Raw genomic sequence first — 14,426 nt, 5'->3', positions numbered from 1 at the left:
CAGTTACTTGTGCTCTGTTTGGGGGTGATGAGTCTCGCTAGGAGAAGAGCAGATCATAGTGAGAATGACCATGATAATGAAGAACTCTTCTAGAACCTCGTGTTGGTGTCTGGCTTTAGCATTCACACAGCACTTTCCAACTCCCTTGCCTCCTCCCCACCCCCAGGTTAACCCTGGGAGGGTTCCGCTTTACAAATGAAGCCCCATTAAGGAGCCTCTCTAAGATCCCCACACTCCAGAACTGAGACTCGGGAATATGAACCCTCTGGAGTGACCCCCGGTCCCAGAGTCTCCTCCACACCTGGGATTGACCTTGCCCTTATGAATGCTTCCCGAATGTCAGGGTCAAGGCTCACTGCAATTAGGTCATTCTCTACGAGGGACAGAGGTAGAGAAGGGGAAACTCCACTTCCCAAAGTGGGGGCAAAGGCGCCAAGAACCCACAGCCTTCCTACTTCCTGGCGTGGGGGGTAGCCCACTCTGAGGGGGACCCCCTGCCTTCCCAAGCAGGTGGGATAAGGGGCTCTGGTCCCACCCAAAAATCTCAGCAGTGCCCAACACCCCATGATACCAGTTGCCTTCTCCATAAACACAACTTCAAGATACAGCCCCAAGCTATGCCCTCACCTAAGCTAGGTGGCCTCTAAAATCCTTCTATTTAGGAAGTTCAGAGTGGCCACTGGTGCGGCCTCTGGCACATTTGCTGCACGCCAGGTGGGAAGGATCAGTCCTTCTCTGAGAGCCTTCCTGGGGTAACAGTGTCAGGCTAGAGTCTGGAATAACCTAACACATGGGCATCTAACCTTTCCAGATTAATCAAGAGAAGTGCTTATGAGGGTCCTCCTGCCTTCAACCCCAGCTCAGCCACAGCTCTCAGGGCCTGTGAAGCACTTGCAGGTGACTAGATACGCTCTGTTAGTCTCACCGTGCAGACACGTCAGCCTACAGAACCTCTGCTACCTTCCCTCCTGAGCAAGGCCAGGCAGCAAAAACCAAGGAAGGTGGATGGAAAAAGCTACAAACACCCTCCTTGGAAAACCCCAGTGTGCTTGCTGGGACCACACACCTGTTATCCCCATGCGTTTCCTTTTGCCCAAGGAAAGCTACAGCACTGAAGGGATTCAAGAGGCAACATTCTTGGCCACTTCCTACCCCTCCCTCCAAAATCATGTACCCTGTGCTCTTGTGTTGTTCCCAAGTCATACTTCTCACTCCCAGAAAATACCAGCTATTCTTTTTTTCAGAGCCAAGCTCAGATGTCCATTGAGCCCCCTCATAGAAGTAAAATCAATCCCACTCCGCTTGGTGCCTTTCAAGCAACATCTTTTACCCCTCTTGTTCACCTCGTCTGTCCCTGAGCTACATGCTGCTGGTCACCCAAGCGCCCCACCCCACCCCACCCAGGGGAAGGCTCTGTATTTCATCTTGAATGACCCAGAGCCCTAGCTGGTATCTGATGCAATGGACGGGACAACCCTAAGCCATAGCCTTGTGTTGGAGGGTTCCTCTTCAGTCTCCAGCCTTGCGTCTTAGAAACCCATCATTCTTCCTCTCCAAAGGGATCAACAAGCTGCTTGTGGGCAGGTCCTTGCCTCTTTGCCCCAGACCACGAAGAGCTTTCACATCTCCTTTCCATCCCATTTCCTCGAATCTATGGACATCAATTTTTATCTTTTCCATTAGCTCTTTGCAGTTTAGTGACCATTAAAATCTTAAGGTGGCATCTGAAAGTGCATTTTACATGCATGTGGTATCTGTGAACCCCCCTGGAAGCATGAGCCAGATGGCTTGCCTGTTTACCAAGAGGTAACCTGTACCTTTCATTACAACCCCTGAGCAGGTCACACACACCCCCAGTCACTGAGCTTTGGAGGAGAAACTGAAGGGGGAGCAGGGAGCAGACCTTCACTTTCCCACTAGAACCCTGTCACACATGGCACCTGTGCTTTGCAGCATGAAGACACTGAGGCTCTTGGGAGGGGCTTATTAACCCCGAGAACAATAAACAACCCTGAAAGGGCAAGACATGTTCGTCTGTGCAGTTGCCACTGCCTGGGTGTTGAGCCTAAGGGGAGCAGAGAAAGTCTCCCTTGGCAGTGTCAGCACCATCTCTCTGCTCACCTCCAGCCCATGAAACACGCTTGGACTCTCCCACATGGCAGCTTCTCAGACATTTGAAGACCACTGTCTAACCTGCCCGCGGCTCTTCACCTGTCCAGATTTCCTTCAGCACTCGCTTCTGATGTCTTCCATCATCCAGGATATTTGCCATGAGACATCTCTCTTAGGATGTAGCAGCCCACACGGCCCTTGTCCTACAGGCTGCATTTCTGCAGCCCAAGATGGTCTTTGAGTTGTCAGTGGCATCACAGCCCATGGTGGGGTACATGGAGCCTGTCATCTTCCAGAGTTCCTGGACTTATTTTCTCAGTGATGTGAATAATGCCATTCACTTTTCCGTTTCAGAATAGTCAGCAACAATTTGCTCATCGTTTGCATTTTTAAAATAGAATTGCGTTGTTGTGTTTGAGAAGTGAATGTCCACTTCCCACACTTCCCCGTGGCACAAGCCTAATCTAGGGGATATGGCTGTGGACTGGGAGTGGATGGTCCAGGCAGAGGGAGTTCAGCTTTGAGTCCGTCGCAGCACCACCCCGTAGGTCACAGCATCTGGGACTTGTATTTTTAGCTGCTCCCTCCTAGCCAGCTTGTAAAATGGGCTGTAAATTCCTCGAGGGCGGAGAACGTCACATCTTAACCCATCTGTACCCCCAGTGTTTATCCCAGTCTTAAAGGCTCACCTCACAGTATCATCATGTCTTCTTATTTCTGCCTCCTGGCTGCTCCATGCGCCCCTCGCCTTCTCCCTGCCTCTGCTGCGTGCCCAAGCTCTGCCACCTCTGGCTCGCTCCCATACCAGCTGGAAATGCCCAGCTGCTCCTGCTGCCCAAGCACCAGCCACCACGAAGCTTCAAAACCTAAGCTGGATCTTATCACTTCCCCTGCCCAAAACTCACAGGAGCACCGGAGTCCCCCAGTTCCTCTGCACCACGCTCCTTTCTTGCTGAGTAGCCCCTGCGCCTTAGGAGCTCATAAATGAAAACAAAGGAGTGAACCATAACCTGGAACAGGCCTGTTTCAAAGAAAGTGGTCAGGTGTTGTGGTACAATGGGGTAAGCCTCTGCTTGTGACACCCACATCCAGTATTGGAGGGTCTGGTTCGAGTCTCAGTTACTCCACTTAGGATCCAACTTCCTGGAAGGCTGTGGGTGATGGCTCAAGAACTCGGGTCCCTGCCACCCATGTGGAAGATCCAGATGGAGTTACAGGCTCCTGGTTTGGGTCTGGCCATATCCCCACTGTCACAGACATTTGAGGATTGAACCAGTGTATGGATGATCTCTCTGTTTGTCTCTCTTTGTGTGTGTATGTGTGTGTGTGTGTGTATGTCTGCATTTCAAACAAACAAACATGTTTAAATAAGGAAGAGCACCTTTGGGTCTGGAATCACCTCTAGGCAGAAGCGTTCCCAGATAAGCCCAGCAGGAAACACTGTCTGCCTCCCTTGTGCCCCAGTCTACATGAGTCTACAACTGAAGGTGAAACCTTCATATGTGCTTGGGCCATTTTTCTACTTTGCTGCGATTCTCTGTGTTAGATTAGAAACCCTCTGTGGGCAGGCTGCAGTATCATTCTAGAACAAAAACCAGGGCCTTGCTTGCACAGAGTTGGCCTCAAACAAAGCCTCTTGACCACAGACATGAATGAGTCGTGTAAAAGGATTAGAGACCACACAAAGTGGCATGTCCCCCTCCACTGGTGCTGAGCTGTGGCTCAAGAGAGAACCATCTCTGGGCTTCTCCAGCTGGTACAGAGCGTTCCACTGATAGATTACAGAATGACCAGGGACTGAGGCCCTGGGACACCTGCCTACTCCAGGGAGCTGTCAGAGGCTTCATGGGAATTGCAACTCTGGAGCGCACTGAAGGGAAACTGTACTAGATGCTAAATAATAGCTGATGCTAAAGTAATGTGGGAATAGTAATACAAGAGGACTTCACAAAAGTTCATGGCAAATGGAATTAAAAGATTAGTGTGTTTGGGTGCAAAAAACTTTGAAAGCCATGCATAGAGGAATCTTCAAAAAGTTAATGAAACATTCATATCATGAAAAAGTATATGTGGATTTCAAAAATGTTAGTGGCAGAATAAACATGTCTTTTGATTCCATTTTTCCATAGTATTTTTAAGACTATTGCCATAAAATAGTAACAAGTAACACTGTAGTACTAAAGTATCAACTGTTACTATAGGTGAAGGAAAATAGTACTAAATAGGAATAGTACTAATAGTACTCTAATATGTAATATAATATATAACATGTGTAATATATAATAACTGATAGTACTAAGTGGGGTAGCAATAACACTATCCTTAAAGCCTTACTAAGATATTTTTCCCTCTTCTAGGTCACTGTGATTCACATACAACACTTCCTAGAGTCCAGGGCATGAATGTGTTGCTACAGTCTTAGACAGACACGCTTCCTCTTCCGTGTACTTCTCTAGTCTGTTACTTCCCATCAGGTGGTTCCTCATCCAGTGGTGGCCATGCACTTAGTACAAGGGAACTGCACTAAGTGCACAGAACATGCAATTGAAAGAAAATTAATTTTGAGACTAAAGTTTTTGAAAGCCATGCATAGTTTTTTTTTTAATAACATGCACTTCCTTTGAACTTTTTGAAGCTCTCCCCTATGCACAGATTTTAAAATCTTTTACACCATAATCAACTTATTTTAATTCCATTTCTCTGAACTTTTTGAAGTCCCCTCATACATGGGAGACTACCCAGCACTTTCATTCACATCATCATTGAACTTTAGCAACTCCAACATTTTGAAATAAATAGAGAAGGAACTTAATTTTCTCATTTTATACTGAAGAATTATAAAGTTCAATGCTTTGAAATTACTTGCAGTGGTTACTTGTAGTGACAACATTGACCCTCAAGCCCATGCCTTGGGCTTCAGTGCTGTCCCTGAGCCAACCTGGTGCCACCGCCCACCACTGAACACAGAACACCCTCGAGGAAAAGAAAGCTAACGCTGGTCCATCAGCAGTAAGCTGAAGAACTCTGACCTGTGTGTGTCAGCCACCTGTGCCCACCTGGTCACCCACCTGTGTGCTGTACTCTGCAGTCCGTGCACCTGTGGCACCTCCAGGTCCTCTCCCCAGGCTGTGCTGTTGTTGGATCTCATCCATGTGGTGGGGGAGGGAGCTCAGGTCAGACTGAGGTGAAGTCATAAAAGGAAAGACAAAAATCCAAATTCAGTCTACAGAGCAGTGTGTCTCAGGCATTCAGCCGCATGTCAATCACCTGGGTTCTTACCCAAATGCAGACCTTGGTTGAGTTGGTTTGGCACAGGACCCAGATATTCTAACAAGCTGGTATACAGACCACCCTTTGAGAAGCAAATGTCTAGGGTCAAGAAGCTAAAACATCTCAGCTACTTAAGAAAAACAGCAAATCAGTGGGCCAGCAGCTTTCTTAAAAACCTGAGATGGAAAAATGTGACTTTGAAAAAATGTTATTTTATGAATCTTGATGTGAATAGAAAGGGAGAGGGAGCGGGAGAGGGGAGGGTTGCGGATGGGAGGGAAGTTATGGATGGGAAAAACCATTGTAATCCATAAGCTGTGCTTTGGAAATTTATATTTATTAAATAAAAGTTTAAAAAAAAATTTTTTTTTTGAGAGGCAGAGTGGAGAGTGAGAGAGAGAGACAGAGAGAAAGGTCTTCCTTTGCCGTTGGTTCACCCTCCAATGGCCGCCGCGGTTGGCGCGCTGCGGCCGGCGCACTGCGCTGATCCGATGGCAGGAGCCAGGTGCTTATCCTGGTCTCCCATAGGGTGCAGGACCCAAGCACTTGGGCCATCCTCCACTGCACTCCCTGGCCACAGCAGAGAGCTGGCCTGGAAGAGGGGCATCCGGGACAGGACCAGTGCCCCAACCGGGACTAGAACCCGGTGTGCCGGCTCCGCAAGGCGGAGGATTAGCCTCGTGAGCCGCGGCGCCGGCCTAAAAAATGTTATTTTAAAAATCGTGTTCGTGGTAGGAACCCCGAGTTGAAATTAAGATGTCTTATAAATGTACACATTCACCTAGCCTACCTGTACTTCACTTCCCAGGTTCAGAGTGGAGGGCAGCAAATCCTGCCTCAAGCTAATAATGCGTGTACCAGTGTCTGGAACATCATGGGGAAAAATGGAGATTATAATCTATGATGTTTTTCCTTTTTTCTCCCCCTGTAGGAGATGTCAGTGAAGAAACGGACCCAGAATGACAACTAACCCATGACTCCCAACAGTATGACAGGTATCTGTTTATTTCAACTTTTTTTGTATGTCTCCATTTTTATTCTACCTAAAGGGAAAAAGGTTCCAAAAGACAAACCTGAGGCTCTTAGCAATGATTATTTCCAAACCCTTTGAATGTATCCCTACAAACGCACTTCCTTCAGAAATGACACGAGATGCATCATTGGCCAGAAAAATGTTAGGCAGGAGGTGATAACTCACAGTAGAAGGTTAGCTTTAGCCATCTGTGCTTTTTTAAAAATTTATTTATTTATTTATTTATTTATTTATTTATTTATTTATTTGAAAGGCAAAGTTACAGAGAGGCAGAGGCAGAGAGAGAAAAGTCTTCCATCTGCTGGTTCACCCCCCAAATGGCCACAATGACCAGAGCTGGGCCGATCTGAACCCAGGAGCCTGGAGCGTCTTCCAGGTCCCCTTGCTGGACACGCAGGACCATTCCTCCAAGAACCCCTTCTTTAACCAATCTGAGAAGCGGAAGCCACTGCACATTGCCACGCGGCATTCTGAAAGTTTGGAAGCCTCCCAATGGCCATAGACATTACCTCTCCCAGCGTCTTCCCCTTTCTCCGTACCGGCCCTGATGCAGCAAAAGATAGAGAACTTGAGAACACCAGTATGATTCACACCTGTGAGCTGTGAGGATCACAAAATCACATTTCATCTTACTTCACATTAATATTACCAAAGCCTGCTCACTCCCAATTCTGTCCCACTGTCCCCTAGGTCATACCGTTCACCTCTTAAATCTCACCCTTTTATCTCATCAACCTGCACATCCAGTGGAGGATGGGCACAGAGCAGCTTTAGCCGAAGCCCCCATGTTTGTGCTGGTGCGAATGGGAATCTCCAGCCAGAAGGGATGGTGCTGTAAGTCTTTGCAGGCACAAATCCACATGAACACAGATACCAGGCAGCAGGGAGCCATGCTACAACAAAAACAGGAAAGCAGCCCCCTCTGAAAAGGACAGTGTGAGAGCGACTGCTACACCAGGTGGCTCCAAACTCCATAACTTGCCCACCTGAACTCGCTTCCGAAGATTAAGCTTGAAGAACACATCCTTCTGAGACAGAAGCAAATGGCAAAACCTGGCATAAAAGCATGTCATACGATGACATTGAGGTTAGTTCTAGATAGAGTATAATAGTGACACCCTCCCCAGGCCCTCCAGGTCAGGGGTTAGCAACCATTTGTTTATTAAGACCAATGAGTTGGTATTTTAGGCTTTGCCACCCATATGCTGTCTGGTCCAACTACTCAATTCTGCCATTATAGCATGAAAAGCCACCGATTTTATATAAATAAATGGAGTTGACTGTGTCTTAATAAAACTTTATTTGCAAAACAGTTCTTAGGCCAGCTTTGGCTCGCGGACTGTCATTTGCTGGTGCTCAGTAGAGGGTGGCCCCAAAGGTTCCCTTCCAGCTGTAGACCATACGACTACTCAGCAGGACCCAGGAGGCCGAGTCAGCTCAAAGGCTAAGGTGGGGATCTAGGCCCACTCCTGGACAGTTCCAGACTAAGCTAGCTTTCTGCCCCATCCTGTGGAAACTTGGATGCTTTACCCCGGCAGACTGAGGCGGGGCCCCCACCACCCCCTAGTGGACCAGGGAGTTTTCACCTCCAGGATCTGCCTCAAAGTGTGGACACTGAATTCAGTTCTATTTTCAAAGAAGTCTATGTACATATATATTCAGTGTGTGTCAATGGGCTCAGGTAAGGAAATCATTACTTTCAGCACCTTGTTTGTGTGTGAAATTAAAGTGTTTTTTTCCCCTCTCTCCTTTGCTATAGGCTTGGTCTACATATTTAAGAAATCTAAAAGGAGGCCATAATAGAGTTGTAATTCCTTGGAACTAAGTGCTTGGTCTAAAAGCATAATTTTTTTAACTTTTATTTAGTAAATATAAATTTCCAAAGTACAGTTTATGGATTACAATGGCTTTCCCCCCCATAAATTCCCTCCCACTCACAACCCCTCCCATCTCCCACTCCCTCTCCCATTCCATTCACATCAAGATTCATTTTCAATTATCTTTATATACAGAAGATCGATTTAGTATATATTAAGTAAAGATTTCATCAGTTTGCACCCACACAGAAACACAAAGTGTAAAATACTGTTTCAGTACTAGTTATAGCATTACTTCACATTGAATAACACATTAAGGACAGATCCCACATGAGGAGTAAGTACACAGTGACTCCTGTTGTTGACTTAACAATTTGACACTCTTGTTTATGGCATCAGTAATCTCCCCAGGCTCTAGTCATGAGTTGCCAAGGCTATGGAAGCCTTTAGGGTTCGCCGACTTCGATCTTATTCCGATAGGGTCATAGTCAAAGTGGAAGTTCTCTCCTTCCTTCAGAGAAAGGTACCTCCTTCTTTGATGGCCCTATTTAAAAGCATAATTAATGCATCTTTTTCTGTGAAAAACATAATAGGTAACAATCCTGTTATGCAACACAGGAAATGAACTAACCCTTAGGGAAAGAAAACTGCTTTCTAAGTGAGCAGCAGTTACGAACACCAGCTCTATCTTCCTGCACGTGCACAAGCCAGCATTTTCCGATAGAAGACGCACATTTTTGGTACGTGGGCTCTTTCAGCCACCGTGTTTATCGAATTTATGCATTTTGCATTTACTCAATTGGAAAAAACATTTAATTTCTGGGGTTATTTAATGTCAGCTGCAATGAAGTCAGGTCTTGCCAAAATTCTCTCACTGCTTTGCCCCCGCTAGTTAATTTCATGCAGTTAAGAACTGTAAATCAGTCATTGAAAAATACTGATTCTTAAAGAGGAAAGCAAGAAAGTGCCTTAATGTGCTATTTTATTGGTGTGGAATTAAGCACCACTTCCTAGGTAATCTGAGGGGAATTTGCTGACATTCATGACATGATAATGAGCTCCATTTTGAATAAAACCATGATTCATAGCAATGAGGAATTTGTTCTAAGATGTGAATATCTAGGATTTTAAATACCAAAGTTAGAGGCTCTGGGCCTTGGTTGAAAAAGAAAAAAAAAAAAACCAAGAACTCAAACTCTCCTAATTGTGCCCAAAGAGACAACACGAACGATCTGTTAGGTTTACACTGAACTTGCCTTTATGAATTAGAGTACAGCATAAAGCAAGCACAGTGTTTGACGTTTTCATTGAGACAGGGCCCCCAGGAATTCAAAGCCACACTGCAATGGACCGTTTCATCTGCACAGTGTATTCCTCATTCTGTGTTTCACCTTGCACTGTCTCAGGACCTCCTTGTTCATTAACTCCCCTGTTGTGTGGGGGTCTTTTTTCTCTATAAGGCAGTATTATTATTGAGTATGTTCTGGGTACCAGGGGAGTGATGTGTGCAGGGATGGACAGATGCTATTCCAATTGTTGTTTTCCAGAATTTTCCACTGTGTGATCTTCCGTCGACTTGTGCTTGCTTGCTTTGAAAGATACTCATTTGTCAAGCAACATGAAGAGTAACTTTGGTCCATAAAAATCTCAGTTTCCCTTAGTACTCCTGAGGCTGGGTACTTTTTACACTTGTTGGCCATTTGCATTTCTTCATCTGTAACTCTCTTGTTCATATTTATTTTCCATTTGCCCATGGTAGTCTTTATCTTTTTTTGTCCTTATTTCAGAAGCTGTTTACATACACATATTAAAGGTATTATAAATATTTATTTATTTAATTTGAGAGACAAAGAAACAGCTCCTATCCACTGGTTTCCTCCCCCAAATGCCTGTAACAGCTAGGGCTGGGTCAAGCCAAAGCCAAGAACCCAGAACTCAATGCAGGTTTCCCACATGGGTGGCAGGGACTCAGCCATATGACCCCTAACCTGCTGTCGACCAGGGTGCACAATCACAAGAGGCTTAAATCAGGAGCGGAATCAGGACTGGCACCCGGGCACTCTGGAATGTGTGCATCCCAAGGGTTTCCACCTGGCCCAGTGCCCACCTCTAACTGTTACAGGACATCAGCTAAGCAAGTCAGATCTGGATCAGATCGCTCCAGCTCTGATTCCTCGTCAAGTCAATGAGAATGCGAGTCAGCTCATCTCTAGCTCTCCTTCCACTTTATTTCAAAAGTGAACATTTACCAGACACATTTTCATAAAGTAAAGCATGCAAACATGGAAAGTCGGGTACAAAGAGACAGTGAACCTTGGAGGCATGCACTCTGTGTTTTGAGACTTCCCTTCTGCACCAGTGTTTCGGAGTCAAACAAAACGTTTAAGTCGGGAAAGCTCCGTAGTTTCATGAAAAGCCCAAGTCATTTTTCAGATGTGCAGTGGCAGCTGTTCCCTAAGGCTTTCAACCGCTCTTTAATGGCTACTCCGTTGCTTCAGAAATAGAATTAAGTGGTGTGAATGTCCTACAGCCTACGTAAAACAGCTTGCAACGGTGTCAGAAGGCTATTGACAGCAAAATGGGGACACCACTCAAAGGTAGCATGTCAAAATGCTAACCGTTTCCACAGTCAGTAATCACCCTTCTCTGAAAGGGTCTTGCTCTCAGCTACTTAGTAACCCAGCATCCAGGATACAGTGCCTGATGGTTAGGCTGTCACCGTAGTATTAGTATACATAATGTCTGATGAGTATACAGTGACTGAAATAATATTAATATGATGAATATATATTATAATGAATTCTCTTGCCTACAATTTTGCATATCTCTGATTATTTCCTTGGGATAAAGCCTACTAAGTAAAGGAAGTGACAGATTAAAGGAACTGGACAGCTTTTAAAACTTTTTCTATTACCAAACTGTAACCAGATTATTGGACCAATGCAGACAACCACCAGCACTGCAACCGCATTGTGACTGTCTACTTCCCAGCCATGGAGTTGCCGGTAGCTTATTTGCATGTTAGGAGGCCATTAGAAGCCAAAATTGTATCAAAACTTTACACTTTTCTTATTGATAATAAATTTAATTAGACACTTGCACACATGTAGATTGGCCACATAAACTTCATCTTTTGAAACTTGTTTAACTTTTCTATTGTGGCATTTGTCTTTTTTCTTATGATTTGTCTTTTGAGGAATTAACTCATTGTCAATCATAAATGTTACAATAAGTTTTCCTGATTTAGTATATGTCTCTTGTTTGTGACAGTATATTACTTTTTTTTAAAGATTTATTTATTTATTTGAAAGAGTTACACAGAGAGAGAAGGAGAGAGAGAGAGAGAGAGGGTGCTTTCCCAGGTCATAGCAGAGAGCTGGATTAGAAGTAGAACAACCAGGACACGAACTGGCACCCTTATGGGTTGCTGGCACTGCAGGTGGCGGCCCAACCCACTATGCCACAGCGCTGGCCCCAGACAGTATTTTACTTTTTAAAAACTTTTTTTGGACAGGCAGAGTTAGACAGTGAGAGAGAGAGAGAAAGGTCTTCCTTCCGTTGGTTCACCTCCCAAATGGCTGCTACAGCAGGCGTGCTGTGCCGATCGGAAGCCAGGAGCCAGGTGCTTCTCCTGGTCTCCCATGCGGGTGCAGGGCCCAAGCACTTGGGCCATCCTCCACTGCCTTCCCGGGCCACAGCAGAGAGCTGGACTGGAAGAGGAGCAACCTGGACAGAATCTGGTGCCCCGACCGGGACTAGAACCCGGAGTACCAGCGCCAAAGGCGGAGGATTAGCCTAGTGAGCCACAGCGCCGGCCTTAAAAACTTTTACCTTTTTAAACAATTTCAGAAAACTGTGGATTGATACAAAGGACTCGCAGTTGTCCCTTACCCAAAATCCTCACGGGTTCAAGTTTCATTACATTTGCTTTGCTGTTTTTCCTCTAAATCCATCTGCTTTTTAATTTTAAATTTTTTTAAATTTTTTTTTTTTTTTTTTTAGTTTTTGACAGGCAGAGTGGACAGTGAGAGAGAGAGATAGAGAGAAAGGTCTTCCTTTTTGCCGTTGGTTCACCCTCCAATGGCCGCCGCGGTAGGCGCGCTGTGGCCGGCGCACCGCGCTGATCCGATGGCAGGAGCCAGGTGCTTTTCCTGGTCTCCCATGGGATGCAGAGCCCAAACACTTGGGCCATCCTCCACTGCACTCCCTGGCCACAGCAGAGAGCTGGCCTGGAAGAGGGGCAACCGGGACAGGATCGGTGCCCCGACCGGGACTAGAACCCGGTGTGCTGGCACCGCAAGGCAGAGGATTAGCCTAGTGAGCCGCGGCACCGGCCATCTGCTTTTTAATTTTAAATGCTTTACAGATAACTTGTAGACATGATGCTGTGGCATTTTAGCATACACACAGTGTGTAGTTTCTATGACGTGAGCTCTGTTGTGTCCAGGTCTGATGCATTTCTTTATTGTCAAGCTTGGAGCTGACAGCTGGTGAGCCCTGAGCGACCGAAAGCAATGGGCTCCTCGGGAAAAGTTAGCTCATCTGTTTGGACATGTAGTTCTTGTTAATTAGACACAGGCGTGATCCGGTTAATGTTGAAGATTTTCTCAACCACACCCTCTCCTTTGTACCCCACCAAACGTTCAAAGCACTCTTGACATGGCCTTTGAGAGAAAGGGGGGGAAACCTGACAGTGCTGGGGGTGCTTTCTGCCCCTCCTCCCAGAGTCAGGACAGCGGAGCCCCCAGCACTAGGACTGGCTCCCCTGCAAAGGAGGGGATGGGAACCGTGCAGACCAGGAAACCAGCAGGCACCCCCCGCCCCCCACCAGCCCGCCCCAGAGACGCCTGTGCCCTAAAGAGCCTCTGGAGGAGGTTTTCCCTCTCTCCCGAATTCCTGTTTCCTCAGTTGGGACCAAAAATAAAACGTGGCCTTGGCTGCTATAGAGCTGACTGTACACATTAGAAATGTTGCCACGAGTCGTTCAGCAGAAAGAAAAATAGAGGCTTGCCCAAATAGGAAGCTACGCCACCCATGGGACCAATTACAGAAGAAGGAAAAAAAAAAAAAAGACCATTGATTCTATTTCTTGGGTGTTTGGCCGTGCGAAGATGCAGCCGGCGTACTTTTGCCCCTTCTTCTAAAAGAGATAAAAACCGCATGGCAGGTGGACTAGAAACGAAACTGCAGCCCTCCCAGAAAGCCTCAAGCACAGAGGGAGCCATCCTGCAGGACCTCTCAGAATTCCCCCTCAGCCGCCTCTCCCTCCCTCCCAGGTCCTCCTCTCTCTCCTCAGCGGCCAAAAACCTGTGGGCGCAGTCGCCCTCCCCTGCTGCCAGGAACCCCGAATCCTCTCTCTCCCTATTCCCCTCTGCCCCACTCCTCCACCCCAGAACCCACAACTCCACCTGGCCTCTTTTCTCCACCTCCTCCAGGTGCATCTCCTTTTAAAACCCCACTCAGCAGCAGGAGGGTGGCCCTAGCAGTTCGGATACCAGGCCAGCTGCATCGGAGTACCTGGGCTCGGAAACCCCCCTCTGGCTCCTGACTCTAGCGCCTACTAACACAGACGCTAGGGGGCAGCAGTGATGGCTCAAGTCGTTGGATTCCCTGGTACCACGACCCACATGGGAGACCTGGATTAAGCTCCCAGCTCCTGGCTTCAACCCCAGCCCAGCCCCAGCTATTCTAGGCATTTGAGAAGTGAACCAATGGATGGGAGCTCGCTCTCCCTCTCTCTCTCTCTCTCTTCCTCTCTCTCTCTCTCCATCAAAAAATAGTTTTTTTAAAAAAAGAAAAGAAACTCATTCAATTCATTTATAAAGATAAAACCCTCACTCAGTGACATCTTCAGTTACTGAGTTACTCAGTAATTCAGTTCACCATCTTCCTGGTGAACCCACTCACATTGAAAGTAAGGGAAGGAGAAACCATAAATGTTTACTTTCACATGTTTTTCCTGTCTCACACACACACACACACACACACATTGGTAAAAGACAGTGAAAAATCACTGCTTGGTGTCCACCCTGTCTGGGCGGAGAGGAGACCAGCACCTCAGTTCATGAGTTTCCACTGTAAAAAAGGGAAAATCCAATTTCCACCCTAGCAAGGGGAAAAAAATCAAGAAGCCAGAATAAAAGAGCATTTCTGTGCAGCTGTCACGTCACCTTTTGTTTAAAACAGAGGCAAAT

At 46.5% G+C, this 14,426-nt stretch overlaps 1 protein-coding gene across 6 annotated transcripts in view; it reads left to right on the top strand.

Moving 5' to 3' along the window:
* Window positions 1-14,426, top strand: part of THRB (thyroid hormone receptor beta) — a 412,267-nt gene that overhangs the window by 296,048 nt on the left and 101,793 nt on the right. For all 6 annotated transcript variants that reach the window (XM_062215323.1, XM_062215332.1, XM_062215306.1 and 3 more), the window contains exon 3: window positions 6,314-6,377. In XM_062215323.1, coding sequence (XP_062071307.1) covers window positions 6,356-6,377 — 22 coding nt within the window. In that variant the 5' untranslated portion in view covers window positions 6,314-6,355. The remainder of the gene's footprint in view (window positions 1-6,313; window positions 6,378-14,426) is intronic.

The sequence above is a fragment of the Lepus europaeus genome, chromosome 2 (genome assembly GCF_033115175.1).
Source record: "Lepus europaeus isolate LE1 chromosome 2, mLepTim1.pri, whole genome shotgun sequence".
Taxonomy (NCBI): domain Eukaryota; kingdom Metazoa; phylum Chordata; class Mammalia; order Lagomorpha; family Leporidae; genus Lepus; species Lepus europaeus.
Note: the sequence above shows the minus strand (reverse complement) of the source record. Positions and strands in the feature narration are given on the sequence as shown.